The 23083-nt window shown below is 37.1% G+C and overlaps 3 protein-coding genes across 3 annotated transcripts in view; all 3 read left to right on the top strand.

Moving 5' to 3' along the window:
* mnx2a (motor neuron and pancreas homeobox 2a) overlaps positions 1-669 on the top strand; it is a 3864-nt gene extending 3195 nt beyond the window's left edge. The window contains exon 3 of the mRNA XM_083536058.1: positions 132-669. Coding sequence (XP_083392184.1) covers positions 132-479 — 348 coding nt within the window. The 3' untranslated portion in view covers positions 480-669. The remainder of the gene's footprint in view (positions 1-131) is intronic.
* Positions 670-1996: 1327 nt separating this feature from the next.
* cfap65 (cilia and flagella associated protein 65) lies at positions 1997-20040 on the top strand. The gene is made up of 33 exons (XM_083536029.1): positions 1997-2072; positions 4034-4110; positions 4824-4999; positions 5390-5492; positions 5683-5849; positions 6035-6234; positions 6668-6792; positions 6944-7166; positions 7315-7583; positions 8908-9111; positions 9241-9627; positions 9743-9880; positions 10166-10405; positions 10494-10718; positions 10802-10948; positions 12000-12165; positions 12304-12432; positions 12906-13119; positions 13242-13370; positions 13865-14041; positions 14137-14203; positions 14312-14422; positions 15066-15261; positions 15553-15698; positions 15909-16052; positions 16924-17040; positions 17256-17393; positions 17500-17550; positions 17659-17840; positions 17984-18109; positions 18195-18476; positions 19541-19675; positions 19816-20040. Exons 2-33 carry the CDS (start codon positions 4045-4047, stop codon positions 19853-19855), a joined length of 5220 nt encoding a protein of 1739 aa, XP_083392155.1. The 5' UTR covers positions 1997-2072; positions 4034-4044; the 3' UTR covers positions 19856-20040.
* A 1249-nt stretch (positions 20041-21289) lies between these two features.
* LOC310724167 (melanoregulin) lies at positions 21290-22804 on the top strand (the record flags this gene model as incomplete). Its single annotated transcript, XM_083537901.1, is given in 4 exon segments — positions 21290-21313; positions 21488-21595; positions 22667-22750; positions 22754-22804. Coding segments are annotated over 4 exon segments (267 nt in total).
* Positions 22805-23083: the final 279 nt, after the last annotated feature.

Here is a 23083-nt window from a genome sequence, read left to right as displayed (position 1 = left end):
ATAAAATGGGATGGATTTAAATTTCATGTGGAAACTTGGATGGGTTTTTTTTTCTATACTGGGTACTTTTTTAAATCAATGGTAGTGAGATCCTCAACATGACTGAAGTTGTCACATTAAATCACGCATAGGTGAAAATCTGGTTCCAAAACCGCCGGATGAAATGGAAGCGCAGCCGTAAAGCCAAAGAACAGGCAGCACAGCTGGAGGCTGATGGCACCCAGCAGGCCAAACGTTCCAGCAAACCTGGAGACCCTCGCCGATGCATCACACAGGACGATGATGAGGAACTGGAAGCGGAGGAGGAAGAGGATGAAGATGAAGGCTTCGGCGGTGCTCTAAACAGAAGCGTGGGCCTGCCGCATTCCTCAGACTTTCTCCAGCACAGCTCTGAGTTGAGCTACAGCTCTCACAGCTCTTACTCAGATGACGACCTGGAAGAGATTGGTGCAGACAGGAAGATTGGAGTAGGGCTATGAAGATGCAGTGTAATTATGAATTATTTACCCACTGTGTAGTCCAACAGCTTGCGGCATCTATAGCCTCCATCAGAGACTTTGTAATTGCAAAGACTGAAGCCATGCACCAAAACCTCCATCTCTTATTTATCTATGTGGCAGCATTTAACTTATAAACTGCTGTCTTGTCAAGAATTAGGAATGTTTCTCTGTAAAAGAAAATGTCTTTGTCCTCTGTGTTTGGGTGAGTATTTTGGAATTTGCGACCTGTGTTTGAATAGTAGAACCCACATTTCTACTGCATGCAATCCAAATGCTTACTTTTGTACATCAATCTGTACATACACATGAACAAAAACAGGCGCAGCTCCGATATACTGTACACTGTGCTCAGTGCGAACGGAGGGTTCCTGTGTGATGCAAAGCTTTTGTTACACTGCATTTTTTTCTCAGAATCCATTGACTGAATAACACAGACAAACGTGTAAATCCTCGACAAATATGGAGAAATAGGTGCAAAATGGAGCAATGTGTTATTTAGTCATTAGTCTTTGTCATGTTTGTTATTGGTGGTGTTGTCCTTAATGGTATTTATGTATTATAGATTATATCTAATTTATTCATGGGAAAAGAAAATGTACACAGTAATAATTCACAGTAAACAAAAAATGTCTCTGTTAAATTAAAAGCAAAAAAAATAAAATTATAAAATGTCTAAAATTAGACTATTTTTCACATTGTGTAAATAATTTATGATTTTTTTTATTATTATTTGTTTTTTTTTTATTATTATTTTGTGTGCATCTGTGCCGATCTGTACTGAGGTGTAAATGTGTGTTTGGCACCAGGAGCACAGCTTTGATGATTCAATGCTGTAAATGATCAGCAGAAGGCAAAGATATTTGTTCCTCTTTCCACAGGCCGTCCCTTTTCTCCTGTTTAACCTCCACCTGACAAAGATGGTGATTAAAGCGCTGGAGAATCTGCACTGCATTATGAGCAATCTGCTCGTTATTTATGGCCATGCCTTTCAAATATGAGTTACTCAGGCAGGTTTACTGATGGACAAATAATTAAGTTAATGAAGAGGAAGTAAAATAATCAGCTCCTTGTGCTGATGTCACAGTCCAATTTAATTTGTGGAAAACAAATGCTCCTGGAACAAAAGAGGAACTTTATGTCTGTGTGTGTGTGTGTGTGTGTGTGTGTGTGTGTGTGTGTGTGTGTGTGTGTGTGTGTGTGTGTGTGTGTGTGTGTGTTGGGGGGAGGGGGGACTGTTGCATAAACATGAGCGCAGGCTAAAATGCAGCAGTCTGTCTTCTTGAAAATGAAAGCCGTTTTGTATTTATAAGATTAAATGCATTTCATTGGAGCAGGAAACAGAAAGTCAGGCAAGAAGCAATTCCCTTTGCCGATTTGATCATTCTCATCGCCTTTTGGTCGAATGAATAAACGCTCAAATTTGAATCGCGTTCTAAGTAGAATTGTCCCACGTCGCGTTCCGTCGTTGCTATGGAGTGAGTAAACAATATTGTGTTGGTCACGTGTCAAACACACTAGGCGAAGCTGTAACACTGCAGCTTATTTACCGTACAAATAAGACAGGGGAATGAGGTAAGATATAAAAAAAACAAAACAAGATGTATTGCAATTTATCGCTAGATTTGTGAAAGAGTTTGTGTTAGTAGTTGTTAAACAGAAATGAGACATAGCTTATTACCAACTAATAACCAGTTCACTATAGAACACTTGCTGTAAACTTATAAAGACAATGAGCACAAATCCTTATAATCACACTCCTAAATCTAATAGAACATATTTTCAAGAGAGTTTATAACTAAAACGAAATGTGGAACGGGATGTTTAAAAAGCATGTACGAAAATGTTGGTCAGGTGTTTGCAAACTTTTGTCCGTATAGTTTATGCAAACTGGCCCTTGGCTTTTTTTTCCCAGTATGTATAATATGTGGCCTACCAGTCCACCCCTTTTTGATTTTCCCCTGCATCAGATTGTGGCAACAGATTGTATTACCTCGATTAGCTAAAATGTGAAAGCTTGTTTTCTCACACTACTCTTGCAAAGTAATTTACAAAATAAATGTTTTGCTCCAGACACAAAGCACAGCGAGAAGGAGCACGTTTATAAACACAAAAACAAACAAAAAAAAAACCCATGGAAAATCATTTAAATATTAAAAGGGTTTTTATGATAGATAGATAGATAGATAGATAGATAGATAGATAGATAGATAGATAGATAGATAGATAGATAGATAGATAGATAGATAGATAGAAAGATAGAACATTACTGTCATTGCATGGTACATAAGTACAAATAGTAGCATTGTTCTAATTGACAAGTGCAAATGAAAATGGAATGAAAATGTAGAACATGTGCAAGACACATACAAGGTACAATATATGTTGAAAATGATAAAACATATAAATAAAAATTTATATATACTTTTTCTGCACAGGGTTTTCATTTCGGTACACACGAATCCTTTTTATGTGCGGAACGTAGTTAAAATCTGAGTTTCCTCAGAAACCTATTAAGTGGTGGACCGCAAGTTTGTTCAGTGCATTTATTATTATTAAACTTGAGAAACACAACAATGCCAGGGGTATAAAAAAGAAACTACACCCAGTGCATATATATATATATATATATATATATATATATATATATATATATATATATATATATATATATATATATATATATATATATATATATTATGATGATTACTGGCAGTAAACTCAGTAAAGCAATAATGACATAAGTGTATTGAGGTGTTGTGTAGAGTTCTGCAGGGAGATGGCTGGGCTTGAATGTGCTGTTTCTAATGATTTGCTGCCAAGTATTATTAACTTATAGTTGTATTGTGCATTAGCTTGTCTCAGGATTTCCGGGCTCTGAAATACAGTGAACACATATAGCAAATGTGTTGTAATTGCTCTACTGTTCCACTGTTCAAGCTGACAGACTGCATTCTGAGCTCATATATTCGTTACCTAATTTCAAGTCCAATATACGATCATAGACGTTCTTATGGCTGGGTCTGGCCCCCTTTGTGAAATGTTTGGACGCCATTGAGATATAGTTAGCAATTATAGTGATATATTGTAAATAAGCCTGGTGAAATCAAATTGCCATTGGATGTAGATGTAATTGGCCACTGAGTGTTTTAGTTTCCATTCTGCTGCACTATGACACTGTTTCCTCACCAAAGATTAAATGTCATTAAATTTCATTTTGCAAAACAAACAAAGACAGTTACAAATTTTGTACAAATGTAAATCTTTATGAGCTGTCGAATTGCATTATGAGTGTGTGCATTTAATTTATTGTCTTTTTATATAATTTAGTTTTTTATAGTACCCGTCCATGTAAAAAATATTCAGATCTCTTTAAATGTTTCTCCTTTTATTGCATTCAAATTGTTTATGTCTATGAACTTTTACTCTGTTTATGTTTATGTCTATGAACATTTACTCTGTTTAGATTTGTAAGAGAGACCCATGGATCTCTATATATGTATATGATACATGTTTTTTTTTTTTTTATCAATAAGAACGTGTTGAAATGTTGGCTAATATTTCAAGGAACTCTCTGAATCCTGGGATTCCATGGGAAAACAGACAAGGCACGGTAAGAAGTTCACATTGTAGTTTGCTCGGATAAAACATTTATGTAAATATATAACCAGTTAACTACTGTAAAGTCTATTTAGTGTCAAGATTATGTCAGTTGGGATAATTTATATATCACAATGTTTAGTCTTGCTGAATAAACACAAAGTCATACATCAGTTGGAGCAGTCTGTGTGGCACTGTAGCCTGTTGTATTTTATTTTATTTTTTTAAGAAACCCTGGAACAAATGGATGAATAAATGCTATATTTGCCTATATATATAGTAAGCGAATTAAATGAGCCATTGTTCAGGTTATAGAATTATGGGATCGGCATTTATTCTAAAATGGTTCATGTTAAAATGAGAAAACTTAAAAGATTTATGGTGCTTATAGAATAGTTAGAAATAGTAATAACATGCTTCAGAGTATTGTTTATAATATTCATTAGTAAATGTCTCCTGATGGTGATCACCATATATTTAAATGAATGATCAGCCAGGATACAGTTTTGTAATATCTTTGCATAATTTTATTTGGGATATACTGCCCTCTAGTGACCGTAGTGATAATGCGTTGCTTAAATATCTACGGAACAGACAGAGTGTGACCTAATTTGAGATGATTAGGTTGATATGTAGATTATTTAATATCCATACTGTTTTCAGTTCTATTATTACTCAACTGTAATGGCAAATTCATGTTAACTTTGAAGTTGGTTGATGTTGCAGGTGTCTAGTCAGCGACGATCCAGGGCTTCTCTGAAAAAAGAATCCAGACGCAGCTGTTTCTTAGGAGTGGAGACCTTGGCTGAGCTAGTCTGGGAGGGCTGGAAGCTCGGGAAAGAATATACAAAGTCACTTATTCTGAAAAATTTAAATGATAAGCTTCTGAAACTCAGTTTCAGGTAAGATTTTGGGTAACACAGAGGACACAGTTCCTGTAGTCAGAATCAGTCAGAATCAGGTTTATTTTCCAAGAGTGTTAACACACGAGGAATCTGGTTCCAGCTGTTGGTGATTCTCAAAAGTACAGACATTATTAATACTATTCATTTAGCTTAGTTTATACGAGACAATGCAGACAATACAAGAGAATACAGAAAATACAGATCTTTATTAGTTGATTTCAAATGTTTAGCGTGTAAATAAGTGTAAACTGTCACTAGTAATATAGTATTAAAAGTTACACAAATGACAGAGATTTTCCAGTGAACCATTATATTGCTATTATATCACATTTATGTTTTGTATTTTTTTTTTGTTGTATTTTTTACATTTTTCTTGTTTATTTTTAGACCTCCTATGTCCAAAGTCTTCACAACACTGTTTCCTCAGACCATATGTATTAGTCCCGGGACATCTTTTTCTCTACCAATCACTTTTCACCCCCGTCAGGAAGTACTGCATCCAAACTAATTATATTCTGTTTGCTTCTTATGTTTTGTATTAAAGATTCCTTGTACTTTTATTCTAAAAAAAATAAGGATTTATTGCATTGCTTGCATATATATTCTTGTACCCTATTCATTTGTACAGAAATTGAGTATTTTTGTTCATTAATAAATTTTTTTTTGCATTCTCTCTGCAGTGTGAACATGGGGACAGTATTGAGTTCCAGTGTAAGGAGGGGACATTTGTAGTGAAACTGCGTGCAGTGATGCTACATCATGCATTGGAGCTTCCTGATTCAGTGCAGCTTCCGTTGTGTGCCGTCCAGCACAGCACAAACACCAGTTTCTTCATTTGCAACATCAGGTACGGAGAAACATTTCTTGCCATGTCATGTCATCACCATCAGGTGCGCTTCGGTGATATATGATATGGAAGAAATTAAGTTCTTAATCTCCTAACATTGAAAAAAAATAAAGCATTTCACTAATAATAATAATAATAAAATAAATAAAAACATGAATTAATGTGACATGATTGTTGTGTGTTAGTAAGCTGCAAACCAGCTTCCAGTGGACAGTGGAGCCACCATTTGAGCTCTCTCCACTGAGCGGGGTTCTGAAGCCAGGAGAACAGTGCAAGATCTATGTAACTTTTAAACCACAGCAAGCGCTGGTGAACCAGAGAGAAGCCATTTGCAGATTCGGGAAGGAAGGGGAGAACAGCCGCACGGTGCTACTGAAAGGATTGTGTGAGTTTAGCAAATACAGCATTTATTTGGTTAATGGTTTTACTTTAAAGCAGCCTACAGTTTAAAGAGAATACAACTGGACAATAGAGGGTTATGTGCTTGGTTCAGGGACATAACAGTGGCATGTTTGGTGGTATAGGGTTTGAACTCACAATTCACCGCTGCCTAATGCCGTTTATGGCTAAATTGTTCAAGAATTTTAACCCTAGGTGTTTAGATGTATGCACTTAATACTACACCAAGTTATGAATTAAAAATAGAATGTAAACCCTAGATTTGTAACCCGTTAAACTTTTTAGTTCCAGACTTCCGTTCCTCAATTTAATATTGACACCTCTCCTATTAATTTATTGAACTAATTCATTTAATTAATAACGTGGTACAATTAAGGCAAATATACAAATAATAAGTTGGTTCTTTTTCATTCTTTTAGCCAAGTACCCTTACCTACAGATCAGTTCCCTTGGCCAGGAGGAAGGAGCTAGACTGCTTGAATTTGGTAGTGTAGCAGTTGGAAGCTGTTTGGAAAAACATTTTGAGATCTACAATCCGTCTTCAGTGAGTCACTTTGCTCTCACAGGCAAAAGTCTCTATATAATCATACAGAATGCTTTTACTACTTATACCCTTAATTGTTTCCTTTTTATTGTTCAAAAATGTTTTCTCCAGGTGATGTAGCAGTTTCACTAGACCTTTATATCTCTTTTAGGTGTTGACTTCTTTCTCTTTGACGTGTGTGAAAAATCCGGCTCTGATGGAGTCTGTATTCGAGTGTGATGTGCAGGAAGGGCAGGTGGCTCCATGCACGGTACTGACAGTACCTGTTCGTTTCACTCCAATCACTGTGGACAGCACTAGCGTAGATTACTTCCAGCTCAGCTGCCCTGGTGGAATCAGCACAGATATTCTCAAAGTCACTGGCTCATGTATAGGTGAGATATATCAGTAAAACTCTCAAATTAAACCTTCTGTACCTGTGTGTACTGTGATTCTCTTTATAAGTGCAACATATTGTATTTTTATGAGACATTAGATGAATGCAATGAATGACTCCAGACTGTATCTCCTTAATCCCTACAGGTCCAGCAGTTTCTTTAAGTTCCTCGGTGGTGGATTTTGGCTGTGTGAAAGAGGGAGAAGAAGCCATGCGTATTATTCATATCACAAACTCCTCTAATATCCAGGCTCATTACCAGTTTGACATAGATCCCGGCACTCATAGTGTGTTTACACTTGACCAGCCAGTTGGGATTCTGCCAGCCAAGGGCAAGCTTACACTGTGTTTAATGTTCCGCCCCTATCATCCAATTGCCTATCACAAGAGAGCAGCGTGCCTTATACTACACAAGGTACGTCAGTATGGCAGGGTCACTACAGCTATAGTACATAATAGCTTTAGATTTAGACTAGGATTCATTTTAGGACCAAAAATAATAAGTTTATAAAAAACAATACCCTTTATATTTTAATTGTCATGTCTCGTGAAGTTGCAGATTTTTCAGTTGATATTGATGCCATTATTGTTAAAACTTTAATTGAATATTTTTTGACAGCACACTGTAGGGGTGTAATGGGACACAAAATTAACGGTTCGGTACGTACTTCAGTTTTTAAGTCACAGTTCGGTACAATTTTGGTACGTGTTGGGGAAAGAAATGCAAAACATAAAATTGCTTGTCGTTTTTTATTAACGCAATTTATTATTATTAACATTTGTGAACATCAACAGTTTACATTTTTAATACAATTTTAAATAAAAAGCCTGATTGGATAAATAATATATAAAATGATATTTTATATAGCATAAATCAAATAAATGCAATATCCTTTATTATTTTATAGATTTAATTGGGTACTTGATTAAATTGGCACACATTAAATCGATTACATAAAATTAAATAAATAGAAAAATGTTATTAAATAGTTTACATTTGTTAGACTTTATTTGGGTAATACAGGTGTATATAAGTGTGTGTGTGTGTGTGTGTGTGTGTGTGTGTGTGTGTGTGTGTGTTTTACATTTAATTTTACATTCTCTAAAGATATGTTCTACTAAACTCTTTTACGTATTTCAGCATACTTTAACAAATGTCTTCATTCCTTTCATCCTTCATTTATTTACTCCCTTTGTATAAGAAATTGTCAGGATTTTCTCCTTTTAAAAGAAAATTCTTGAAGCTGGACACAAAACGCTCAAAGTGCGAGGCGTAGACAAAACAATCTAGCGGTCTGCCACTTAATACAGAACTCAGAATTGAGCTCTGTTCCACACATAAAAAGGATTGCATTCTAAAAGCCATGTACCGAAACTTAATGAATAAGTGTACCGTTAAACCCCTACCACGCTGTGGTCGTGACAACAAGCCCTAGGTCGTGATATTATAGTATTTTGTACTATACTTTACACTATAATTCTCTCTTCTTTGACATTTCTGCTTAGACCCAAAATATACCCAAAAATTACTTTTGGAAATTCCCTCACTGTGGGACGAATAAAGGTTTATCTGATCCTATATTAAAATATTCATACTCAGCTCTTAGAGTCTTTACTTTAGTATGCCACATAACTGTACTCCCAACAATCCAACACTTAAATGACTTTAGAACATCTAAGCAAATATAAGACATAAATAAAAAATTTTTTTTTACTAACACTGTTTTTTTTTTTAAAAGGAGCCTCTTTTGTTGGACTTGATTGGCACCTGTCACTCAGAACAGCTTAAACCAGACATCATGCAACCCAGACACCTGCATGTTTACAGACAAAACTTGCTCCGTGGCCTAACCTTCTACCCTCCTGATATTCTGAGTGCTATGCTAGCTGAACATAAACTGCAACTGGATGAAAATGGAGCATTAAGTTTTCAAAAAGTCAGTGTAATTGCTAAATTGTGTTTGCAAGTATATACATTTTCAAATCTAATCAATAGTTAACATCCAATTAATATAAGAAAAAAACAGGGAGCACAAGTTCTATAATATGAATGCACATGTTTTGCCTGTTAGGACTCCTCAGACGAAATCGTTTTGTCCAGGCATTTTTCCCAGAGGAGTATAATGGAAGAATATTTCCACATGAACTCAGCTGATAAGCCAGGAGAACATCCTGATGAAAGTGGAGATCCTGAATGTTTTCCCAAGCCCCATGTCACAGTGGAACCCTCTGAGCTGCTTTTTAACTCAGGGCCATCATCACAAACAGTCACCATCACTAATCACACCAAAGGCAAACTCAGACTTCTGTGGACGCCTGCTGCTGACTCTCCCTTCTCTATTTCTCCTCTCACCGGTGACCTAAATCCTTTAAAGTCCACTGTCTTCATAGTAACATATGCACCCAAACAGCACAATGTCTTCCATGCAGCACAGCTTGAGTGTTTTGCCCTCTACAAGGTAAGATAGTGATACAATAATAAAAATGCTTTGTTTTATCTGCTTTAAGAAACCGTTGATTAGCTTTTTTGTAAGAATTGTGTATACTGTATGTGTAATTAAATGGATCTGGCAGATTTTGCAGGATTATCTGCAAACAGAGGACCGAACTCTGTGCCCTCCCTGGTGTCTCACAGTTAGAGTGACCGCTCACTCTTTTCAGCTCGGAAATGAGCACTTCACCCCTTTGTTCTGTCTGCAGCCAACTCAAGTGGTAAGTCTCCTGCATTAAAGAGGTCAAAAGCCAGATGATTTTTCAATAAAGCAACATTTCATATAATCTTAAGCGTGCAATAGAATTTAGAGCTTTTTCTTGTTTTTCTTCATCCTCTTCTTAATATTGCTATAATTGTTGAAGAAATCAATAGCATTTATATGGTGTGTTGGCAGCATACAACATCTGATCAAGAGAACATTGTATTGTGATACTTGTGATAAAGAAATGTAATATTCTCACACATATTACTTCCTTTTTTCCTGTGTTCATTGTATTCTCCAGATTTTTCCAGCTTTGAGTCAGGTTTCCTACAGAAGCATTCTTCTGCAGAACAAAGGAGATCTTCCTCTTACCTTTAATCTGTCATCAAATGGCTGTCCTGATGTATCTGTGCTGCCTCCTAGTGGCTTTGTACCACCAGGCAGCCACCAGATACTCATTCTTCGGGCTACTCCTGCTGAAGAAAACCCTACCAGTTTACCTCTTACCCTGCAGCTCAATGCCAGCCCCAAACACACACAGGTATTTCCAAAAGTGCAACTTACCATTCACAATAAGAAATTTGGATCCTGGAGCATGGATGGTTCACATGGTTTTCCTCTGTGTTTAGGAGTTGAGCATAGTGTGTGTGGCAGAGAGGCCACGCATTACTTTAGAAGGTGATGGGAGCTTGTTTTTCAGGCCCACAGCAGTGGGCTCTTGCTCCAAGACAACTTTAAGCATCAAGAACTTTAGCAGAGTAGCATTACATTTTCACTGGAGGATCTGTGGTTCAGATCACAGAATTCTCTCTGTACAACCAGACTCGGGTGTACTGCAGCCCAATGAATCTCAGGTTAGTGATTGTGTAACATCACTATATAACATATAACAGTGTGATCGTTTTATAAATCGATCACCGGTTTTGTTGCTGTTCAGGTTCTGACATGGTCCTTCACCCCAATTGAAGAGATGACCTACAATATAAAGCCAATTCTAATATTTTGGCCCATTCAGAAACCAGAGAGTAAAAGGTCCAGGCTTTCTATTGAAGTTGTGGGATTGTCTGCCAAAGGCTCCATACAGGTGTGTATAAGCACACATATGTATTAATATAGAAATATCTTGTATATGGCATAGTCAATGAAGTTAAAATTAGCAATTAAGTAAATGTTTTTTTTGTGTATGTGTGCATGCAAAAGTCTTTCAAAAACTTAAACAAACCCATAGTTTCAAAGATAAAAAAAAAATGTGACCAAATATGATCTGAGTGGTTTCTTGAATTTAGACTTTTGTTAGCTTAGAAGCAGAGGGCGCAAATGTAGTTTACTCAGACATACAGTACATAAAGGTATATATTTACTAGGGCTGTCAATCGATACAAATATTTAATCGTGATTAATCACGTTTGTCATGTTAATTTGTAATAATTGGCAACTTGAATGCACATTTTATCTGTTCTAAATTAACTCTTTTCAAGTTTGTAATACTCTAATCAACATGGGCATGGTCAAAAATGCTTTATTCAAGTGTATGTTTATTATTAGTGACAAAATATACTTGTAAATGTTTTAAAGTAATTATTTTGATTCAAATTATGTAAATCATCAGGACACCAAACGGAACTTTTGCTGTTTCCACACGGACGGTTTTAATTGTGTGTATCATGGCGTATTTTAGTGCGCGATTTGAGATTTGGCGCATCAGTAAAACAAATGTTTAGTGATTAAAACAAATTTTCTGTGGATTTCTTTCTTTTTTTTCTTTTTTTTCTGAGTAAGGAAAGGATGTGAAAAAATGTGTGTTGCATTGAAGGTTTTAATTTCACCTCTTATATATTTATTTATCTTTTATCTTTATTATTTATTTATATTTTTAATAAAAATAGTTAAACAGATATGTGCACTGCATTAGTCACGCATTCATGAAATTAGCGCAATTGAAATGAATTTGCGTTAGCACGTTATTAACGCATTAATTAAATATTGGAAAGAAAACTCTTCAAAACCATAACATACCAGCTGAAAATTGAGGTTTGAGGCTGTTTTTCAGCTACTGATTGATGGCATTAAGTATATTCTACCAGGAAATTTTACCAGACCATGCTTTTGTGTATACTATCTCCTTCTAATTTCAGACTGGAATCTCTTTTCTGGATCTGGGTGAGGTGTTGGTTGGAGGTTGCAAGTCATTTGAGTTTCCTCTGCTGAACACCAGTCCCTGTGCTGTTAGCTTTTCTCTGACTGTACTACAGAGCATTGATGCTCAAGGCATTCCTGAGGATTCATTTGAAGACCCCTTTGGTAAAAGACCCCCTGAAATGTTGTGCTACAGAGAGCTCTTGTTGCAAGAAAAATGCCTCTATCAATGCAAATATTTTAGCAGTCATATATATTATGTTCAACATGCTGCATGTATTTACTTGTCTTCCCTTTTTGCAGTTCTGGACATGGAAACTATGAAAGGCACCATTCCTTCTTACTGCCGGCTGCTTGTTCACTCCACAGTGAGACCCACTCGCAGGACCCGGTACCGCTGGACCATCTGCTATCAAATCCTCAATACCTCTGGTACCAAATTCGCCAGAGAAATAAACCTTTTGTAGTTTTAAACTTTGATTAAATACATAATAGATTTTTCTGCAGTTAAATAATCATTTATGATTGATGCCATTTCCATAGTTGCCTTTTAAATCAGTGCATCAGTGCAAATGATCTAAACACTAGATCTCTAATACGTAATAACATACAGTGCCATGTACTGTACACGTCATTTATAACACTGTGCATACATCGCACAATTCATTTTATTAATATTTGATATGGAATAAAGTCTATATGAAGTGTACATTTCATAGATATCTTGCTTAATAAGCTTACAGTGTTTTCATCTCCACCTCTATTTATTCTGGTTGGCATTTTCTATATTAATACACACATTAAAAATTTTTTTTTAACACTTTCCATTTTGTGAAATACTTTTACAGATAAAAACTTTTTTTTACCTCCCTTTTCCTCTCTGTGATCTTTAATGGTTCTCTCAGGCTTGGTAGTGGGGGAGTCCAGCTCTCTTTGCCAAATCGAAGCAGAAGGCGTTTATCCCACACTGGAGGTAACGGATGCCCGTAGCAGTGGCAGCGTGGAGGGTTTAAGTAAGCTGTATCTGTGGAATCTCTTCTGTCTGGACGCACTTAATACTTACCTGCTCAGTGAGCCAGGTCCACCTGAGCTTACCTACAAAGTACCCACTAGACACAGGTAATATGTCCTGTTTCTATTTCAGGAATACCTCATACCTCAGGGGAGTACAGAGGTTCGAATCAAATCTATGTGAAATCATGTGTTTTACTGTACCTAAATGTTCTTGATGATTCCTGCAGCTTTCGCCGATGTCCCCCTATTTTAACCTCAGCCATGGTGGATTTTAACTTCGGCGCTGCTCCTCTGGGTTCAGACCCCTCCAATGTCCTGCTTATGTTTGAGAACACTGGGAATATCCTTGCAGAGTGGTAGGTGGTTAACAATCACTACCTTGCATTTATCTAGTAAGATTTGGTTTGATTAAGTAAACAATTATTTTGCAATGACTGAAGACCACTAGATTGGGCAGGTGAATATATTAGTTCAAGAAGTTTCACTGTTGACTGGACAGAATGATTGTCATTCAATATCACTGCACTGTTAAATTTCTCCAGACTGATTGATCAGGAGTTCTTGATTCATTTTCTGGCTTCTTTAGCTAATAGTAGGTTCATGGATGTTTAAATTGTACATGTAATATGGCAACCTTGGTATATAATCTAAGATTAATGATATTTATCATTTCTATTTAACTAATATTATAGGAAATATTATGGTAAGTACTGAACATAAAAAAAACTATATATAAATTTGACTATTTGTTTCAATTTATCTTGAAAAATGTCAAGTAAAAAAAAAGCATTGTTTTTTTTCTGATGATGATGCATATTTTGACCAGCACATTAATTTGTCTCTCTGATAGGTCATTTCTGTTCCCGGAGGATCAGCAGATTGAGCTGGAGTGCTGGGCTGAGAGTAAAGAGTTAAGCTCCACTGAGCTTCTTCAGATGAAGGTGCAGGATAACAGGATGTTTTCGGTCACCCCGTGCTCTGGTAAACTGCAACCTGGCCAGCAGATGGCAGTGCAGTTCATATACAGGTAAAACAGTAACTGTGTTCCTCAACTTATCCATGTTTTCATATGGCTTTTACACGTGAGGTCCATGTACTGCACTATGCATTCGTCTTTTACAGACATGACTTCACTGGGACGTATCGTATTCCTGTCCTGCTGAAGCTCTCTCACGGCAGAGAGATTCTGGTAAGACAGAGACATGGTATTGAATATGACCCGCAGCTTGTTTGCATACAGTCAGTAAACTTGGACTTGTGAATTGTGTGTGGTTTGTTTTTTGTTTTATCTCTGCAGTTGAATTTCATTGGTGTAACTGTAGAGAAGGACAGGCCCTACCTTCATTTCCCCTCCCCTCGACATGTTTTTGCTCCTGTAGCTATTGGAGGGTTTCATCCCCCAAAACAGGTCTGGCTCATTTACTATAATGAAGTTTATTATGCAGAAAAATGTGCTGGTTAACAAGTCTATTTTAAATTTTTTGTTTCAGATTATAGCAATTTTTTTATTATGCATATCTGGTAATTCTACTTCATGTTCTTCCCCTAAAACATCTCCTACATTTGATAGTAGATGAAGGGAGTTAACCATTTCTGTAGTTTTTGTATTAAATGAGAGAGAAGAAAAAAGTCATATTTATTATATGCAATGAAATGCTGTGCAGAAAAAAATGGAATGATTCTAGACAAAACATATTTAAAAAAAAAGAAAACTCACACGGTGATAAAGTTAATATTTAATGCAACAATGCTTTTGCAATTTTAGGATATTTCTATATGAATTATTAAGGAGAAAATCCACCACAGCTCCTGCACTTTTTTTCAGGGTGTTTTTTTTTTTTTACTGATTTAGTAAGACAGAAGTCATAAATATTTTTTATATGTAATTATTATTTTGCCAGTTATGTACATGATTATATGAAATATTTTCAAAAGTAGTATACTCAAAATCACAATTACATTTCCTTACAATTCTCTCTGTGTGTGTGTGTGTGTGTGTGTGTGTGTGTGTGTGTGTGTGTGTGTGTGTGTGTGTGTGTGTGTGTGTGTAGGTGTATGAGCTGTATAATGGAGGAGCTCAGCCACTGAGGTACCGTGTGGACACTTTGCCGCTGCAAGAACTAGAGGAGGAGAACTTTATTCATCCTGTCCTGCAGTGCCTGAACCCAGAGGGAGATGTGCAGCCTGGGTGCACCACCACTCTGGAGTGGATTTTCTCTCCTCTGGAGGCTAAAACATACAGTGTAGGTGACTTCAGTAATTCCTATACAAATACACACACACACACACACACACACACACACACACACACACACACACACACACACACACACACACACACACACACACACACTGCTGATCCAGGCTGTTATTGCCACTGTTGTGTGTTTATGCAGCTCAATGCCTGAAATTCAAATTCGCCTGATGTTTAGTGAAAGTAGTATTGAAACACCTTATACAGGTAGCAAGAAATTTTAGAACAAAGATAATGAATTCCATCTTTTAAAGTCCATATTTCATCCTTGTGTATTCAGGTAGACATTCCCATTTATGTGCTGGAGGGAGATAGTACATTTGTGACCTTTGAAGGCTGTGGCTTTGACAAGAGAGACTCTGTGCCACTTCAACTTTACGATGGACTTATCACTGTTCCCAGCACCCAGAAAGTGCTGTTACCTGGCCAGGTAGGTGTTAAAGAAACATTCAGAATTATAAAATCAAGCAGTAAATAGTCATTGCATATGTTGTTGTTTGTTATTTTCTTGTACAGTGGCATGATTTTGAAAATGTATCATATCTACATGGTTGTGTTTGGACTTCCCATTATGTTTATAGTTTTGAATATTTCATGGCTTTTAAAAAAAACAATATTATTGTCCCACTTTTATGTGAAGATGGTGGTTCTGTCAGAGGAAAGAGTGTCTTTTGGTGACATTCCAGTCTGCTCTCGGAGTACGCGTATCCTGTTTCTAACCAACGTCTCGCACACTGACCGTGTCTTCTACTTATGGAAGCCGAAAGAGCAAGATGGCAAGCAGGTGTGTGAAAAAGGGTACATAATTATTATATACAAGTACATAAGTATATTAGAGCATAGTGAACACAGTGAAATCAAAAGGGAATTAAGCAGTGGACAGGAAATCTTTTAAACAAATACAAAAAAAATTATATTTGATTACTTTCCAGTTTCAGAACTGTTTTTTTTTCTTCTTTTAACTAGCTTCATAGGTCCTTGTTTAGGAAAAAAATTGTTCAATTTACACTACTCATTACACTACTACACAAAAATTAATTAATTATATGGATAATTATTAGGTTATTAACATTATCTCTATTGCATTTAAACTAACGGGCTAACTAAATAAAAAAAAAAAAAGTAGAATTTAAATTTCCTTTCACTTTAACTGGGGGATCAAAACCTGCTCCAGCATGCCAATGCCCCTATGCACAAAACAAGCTTCATATATATATATATATATATATATATATATATATATATATATATATATATATATATATATATATATATATATATATATATATATTGTTTGCATTGGTTGGAGTGTAAGATCTTAAGTAGCAAGCTATATAGCTCTGACCTCTACCCTATTGAAGACCCTTGTGATGAATTGGAACACTGACTGCACCCCAGGCCTCCTCACCCTAAACCAGTATCTCACTTTACTTAATCCTTTATGTCTAAATGAGCACAAATCTCTGCAAGCACACTCCAAATTTTAAGGGAACATCCTTCCAGAATAGTGGAGGTTATTATATGGCAAATGGAGACTAAATGTGAAATGGGATGTTTAAAAAATGCATGTGAATCTTAAGGTCAGGTGTCTACAAACCTTTGTCTATATAGTGTATATATTTAGTGCCAGAGAGTGCATTTCTCTTTCTTTGTAGGTAGTGCAGATTCATCCAGTGAGCGGATCCTTGTCTGCAGAGGAGAGTGTTCTCTGCATTATCACTATTTACACCTCGAACAGCCCCACATTCCACCAGCAGGATCTCATCTGTGAAGTGAGTTCACATCTCTCTCTCTCTCTCTCTCTCTCTCTCTCTCTCTCTCTCTCTCTCTCTCTCTCTCTCTCTCTCTCTCTCTCTCTCTCTCTCTCTCACACACACACACACACACACATAAATGTAAATATATCAAACACTGCCAGCCCCAACCAACATCACTGCAATTTCTAATCAAAAATGCTAGTATAATATTTATTTCCTGTGTTTGCTAGATCACTTCAGAAGAAGCTTTGGCTTGTTACCGGAAAGACCTACAGCAGTTTGAGGAGGAGAAAGAGAGAGAAAAACACGAGTTCACCATAATGGAGAAAGATCTGATACATACAAACCCTCAGCATAAATGCACGCAGGTCCTGCTCCAACCCTCACTACACCAAATACAGTAACACACAGGTACACATGTGACCCCTCCTTATTGACAACGTTATAAAATAAAATAGTCATGTTTTCATTCAGGGAGGAGCAGTAGCCCAACAGAAATGCTTCTCTGCAACACGAAAACGAAAGGTAAGCAGTATTTCTATGCTTCATGTGTCTCTTGTGTATTACAAATTTGTATCTTTACATTTTTATTAAAATATTGTAACTAATAATCTATATAACAATACATTATAGGCACTGCCACCTATCCGAAGTAGTAGTGATGCCAGGACAAAAGCTCAGGAGGAAATTGGGATGAAGCGGCCAGAGCCACCACGACCAAAACTGCTCCACCTGGGAGTGACAGCACGCTCCCATGCCCTGCTAGAGTACCAGGAACAATTCCCTTCTCAGTTCAGCAAGCATCACATCTACAAGTGTGTGCTGTTTACGTACAGCATGTATTCAGTGTAGTAAAATATAGCATTTTGTTATGTTGAATCACATTATTTAGTAATACATATTGAGGGTACAACAAAAGAGTGGTACTGCATGTATGACTGTTCAAATGTCTCTTTAGATTTGTAACATCAAATCTTCCCCATTCTGACTCAATTGAGAGTAAGCTCTTCTCAACAAATATGCCTCCTCTCACCCACGGACCTGAAAGAGACATTCTCTTATACACCGTTACCTCTTTGCTCAGGTACAAACCACCTCATTCAATTACTTATCTCCATAGATAATATTGTGCAAACAAAATCTTTAACAAAGCACAATTTGCCTCACAGAAGTCTTTTAGATGAGCCTGAGTTCCACCAGGAACTGCGGAACATCTCGACCGAACCAGCACCCTATTTCTCCCAACTTCACCCTTCTCCCTTAGCGCCGCCTTCAACTCCCACCGAGACACCATATGTACAAGACACAGTCTGTTTCACCGATTTGAGACCATCTACACATCACGTTGAGAGCTCAGATACTGTGATACAGTCTGAGTGTGATGGTGATCCACAACCGTGTCAGAAGCTGAACCCCAATCTCACGGAGCAGGTGCAGGAATCCATTCGCAGGTAAGTTGCGTTAAATACATACATTGTCTCGTTTTTATCGTATTCTGTCTGTGTTTGCAGTTTATATTAAATTGCTGCCTACCTACCACAGCTAATGGTATATCATGTATTGTGTAACATAACAAGCTTCACTAGGGATGTGATCATATTGTAAAAAAAATACAAACCATAAGGTATTTGAGTTGTGTTTTTTAATCATTGAATATTGATAAAACAGCTTAATTCCACTTAATGAAAGTGAAAGATCATCTGTTAACAATATTTTTATATTAATATTTGAATATTTTGACATATCATTTAAAGTACTTTTAACTTTACTAAAGTAAAGTTGCTTTTTCTCTTATAACGCTATGGATTCATCTAGAACAATAGCGTATAACTATTTAAATAACACTGCACTACTGTGCTGGATGAATCAATAGCACTATAAAAGAAACACCACTCAGCACATTAATGTCTCAAGTGAGTCAAAAAACTGCAGTTTGTCTGCTACTTTGCTATTTATACATTGTTTTTATAGTGTTGCATACATGTAGTACCTCATTAAAGCAACTGCATGCTGTGAAACTAGAAACATTTGTCTTGCATTCAAGTACTTCTTTGACGTACTTTCCTACAATTGTTGTTTTTGGTCGCCACATTCTATTTAATTATATAGATAATTATAAGCGTAATGTCTGACAGTACTTATGTCTAAATGTAGGACACAGCACAGCATATCAGCGTTTATATATGTGCAGGTGTACAACAAGGTCCATCATATTTTTTATATGTTTACCCTAAATCTAACATATTAAACCAGGAGGCATCTCTCTCTCTCTCTCTCTCTCTCTCTCTCTCTCTCTCTCTCTCTCTCTCTCTCTCTCTCCCTCTCTCTCTCTCTCTCTCTCTCTCTCTCTCTGGTTTACTTCAAATAATCCAGGGTTAAAAAATATATTGAGAAACACTGCAATCCGTACACTATTAAATATCCCAACGCTGTGAGATTCTGTCTTTTTCTACAGTATTGTCATTTTTACCTGTATCTCATTCCTACTTTCCCTCCCCCCCTTTCTCTTCTGCAGGAGTACAGAGTTCGGTGATCTGATGGAAGAGATTCTTCTCAATACTCTGCAAAACCTAATGACAGAGGCTTTTCTGGGGGAGCTGGTTCTAACGGCCCGGCCACGCATCATTGCCCTGCCACCATCCTCAGCCAGGTCACACATCTTCTGTATTCTGTATATTTACTGTATGCTCTTTAACTCCGTTGCCTTTTACAGTCTTCCTAACAAATCACTATTTCTAATGCAATTCTTTGATTTAAAGCTGATTTAAATATTACTCTGCTCCTACACAGAAAAAACTCCAGAAGACAATCCAGAGGCCATCCGCTGTAGGGGAGTGGAACGAATCATCAGCACACACTGGGAATCCATCCCTACATGCCCATCATTACTCTGCTCTCCCACCTCAGCCCCTCAGATGTTCCCCATACAGTGTCAGGTTCCCTCCACTTACCATCACTGTATTTGTGTATTTTTTCCGGCATCATATTCTAAATAAATTTGAGGAGGAAAAAAAATGACACGTTGTTTACTGAAACTGGTGCTATTACACACGTTCAGGCTTGACCAAAATCATGGCATGCATGTTAGCCTCAAGAATCACTCACTGCGTTTATTGCACTCATAAAAGCAGAGGACATTCTTTCTGACCTAACAATTATAGCAGCATTTTTGGTTGTTTCTCAAAAAAATTATGTGGCCAGCTATAAAATCTCAGTAATTTTTTAACAACAATTTTTTAACAACAATTTTTTTTTTTATCTGAACACGCATTGAATCTAGTTTAAATTATTTCAATTTAAATTATTAGTCGTGTCAAATAACTTATATTAGTAATGTCCCCATGATGGTGCAAATAGATAAACAGTTCAGAATACTTTTTCAGACACTATTGGTATAGCAGCAGTCACATGGAAAGGGACACTCATTATCAAGTTAAGGATTCTGCCAATGAAACTAGATTCAATGCGTGTTCAGATTAAAAAAAAATTTCTCAAGGGAATGTAGATGAAGATGTAAATGTTTTGCGATTATGAACAAAGATCTCTGTATAGTGCTGTAATTTCTTCAATGGAATAACTGCATTGCAGTGGAAATTCTTGGAATGCAAATGGGTGAATTTTATACTTCCTTTTGTCACAGTGATGAATAAGAAGAGCAGAATACTGTATTATAAAACTTTCTTTCAGCTTCTCCCATTAGGGGTCGCCACAGCGGACCATCCGCATGTTTTGATTTGCCACATGTTTTTACGCTGGATGCCCTTCCTAACGCAACCCTCCCCATTTATCCGGGCTTGGGACCGGCACCAAGGCTTGTGCAACCCTAATGGCTGGGGTTGGTTCTCTGACCGGGGATCGAAACCGGGCCTCAGCGGTGAGAGCGCCGCATCCTAACCACTAGACCACCAGGGAACCAGAATACTGTATTATGGTCAGTTAAATTAATAGAAATCACCTTTTGAGTGATTTTAATGCTGTTTTTATTGATTGTACAGTATTTTCATTTAAATTAACTTTAGATTGGGGCACCTATACAACATTTAAGTTACTTGCAATAAACAAGTTTGTTCAACTTGAAAGTTTTAAGTGAGTCTGAAAATAATAGTATAATCAGTATTAGAGGTGTTCCCAGTCCTAAAAGTCGGTAAAGTCTTGATGTCCCTCTGTAAAACATGGTCAGGATGGGGGGGTGGGGGGTGTTGGGGGGGAATGGGCTTTCCTCAGCCTTCTCAGGAAGTAGAGATGCTGCTGGGCTTTCTTGGTGATGGAGCTGGTGTTGAGTGAACAAGTAAAGTTCTCTGCCAGATGAACAACAAGGAAGCCAGGCAACTTCCTCTGCATCCTGAGCAGCTGGATGACATGATTATTAGCACATGCATATTCTTGTCAGTTCCCAGTCCTAAAAGTCCGTAAAGTCAGTGTGTTGAGTGAAAGTAAAGTATGTGTGTTAGAATTTGTGCAGGTGTGGAAGCCATGGACACTTCCTTCACCCTCCACCTCTATCACCACAGGGGAGTCAAATCAAGAGCTGCAGACTTTTATAACGATGAGAAACCAGGTGGATAAAGAGGTGTGGGACATGTACTCATACAAAATGTCTAAAAATGTTTTGTCTTCAAAATATGTTTCTGGTTTTGAAAGTCAATAATGCCTGAAAATCATTACTTTGAAGATAGCATTATCAATAACCAGAATTCGTCCTATACTTCATCAGCTGATGTAAAAGGATTTGTGAGAAGTGATTTTTTTGGAAAATAGAGCTGGATTATTGCATTTAACATGAAACATGAAAGTACCAAACTTATTTTCTCAGTTCCACAGAGCTTGTGGAATATTTTTAGTTCCACCCAACGCTATCCTTCTCCTCTCGCACTCACTAATGCAATCACCAAATCAGCCAGGATAAGGGTCTCTTTCATTACTGAGGTTTGAAGCTAACACACAGTGCCGGCTGATAGAGAAAAATAGCTTCATTTTGCCATTGCTGTACATTCCTTTTATTACACTATGTGGCCAAAAGTATGTGGACGCTTGACCATTGCACACATGGCTGTGTCTCAAGTCTGCTTTGCTGTTATCGTAGCCTCTTCTACTCCTCTTTTCATGGGGATTTGTGATCATTCAGGCACAACTACTTTAATGAGACAGGCACTGTTGTTGAGTGAGGAGGCCTGAGGTGCAGTCAGTGTTCCATTTCCAGTGTTTAGATCAAGGCTTTGTTGAAGCTTGTTCGGCCACATAAACCATGGCAATCTATGTTTCCAAGCTCCCTTTGTGCACAAGGGCAGTGTCATGCAAGAACAGGCTTGGACCCCATACATTACATTGGGCCTCATGCATTCCCTTACATTAAGGGGTAATCAGTAAGGGGTAATTAAGGGGGACTCAATACAGATAATTTTGTACTTCCAAACTTTGAGAGAAAATCATATATATTGGTATGAAGGTCGGTTTTCATTTGGTCATATAGATAACATATTTCTGCTATAATTATGTGTTGTCTTGATTGGTTAAATTGGTTAATTAGCAGTAAGCCTCTAATGCAAGGTGGCTTGCCTTTCATTCACAAATGAATACACATTATTTATTTACTCTTTAATTTTAACTCTTCTACAGCTTCATTTCCTTTCTCTTCATATAGATTTTACCACTAGTGCATTTTGTGTTTGTTTCGGATTGGGAAAAGCTAAATTACGATATCCATGCACTGCAGTATGCACGTCGGTAAGTGCGTGTGTGCTGGAAGAATATCCTGCTGCTGCTGGATTTTTTTTCTTAACATCCCTTTACTTCTACCTCCAACCCCTGTATTTGCTCTACCCATGCCACAACATTCCTGACACTTGGTACCTTTTCAAATTTTGTGCAGCCTTTCCTGCTTACTTTCTGTTCATTGTTTCAGACCTGTGTGCACGCTTTATATTGCCGTATGTTCCACAAAATAATTGTAATAAATGTAATAAGTAATGGAGGGAAGAGCCCGAGAGCTGCCTCTTCCTTGGTGGCATAGAGCCCAATGACAGGTTCCTTTTTGTTATGGTATCTTATATAATTATCT

The sequence above is a fragment of the Silurus aristotelis genome (assembly GCF_946808225.1).
Source record: "Silurus aristotelis genome assembly, chromosome: 3".
Lineage (NCBI taxonomy): Eukaryota > Metazoa > Chordata > Actinopteri > Siluriformes > Siluridae > Silurus > Silurus aristotelis.
The sequence above is the reverse complement of the archived record's forward strand: the minus strand, read 5'-3'. Positions and strand labels throughout refer to the sequence as shown.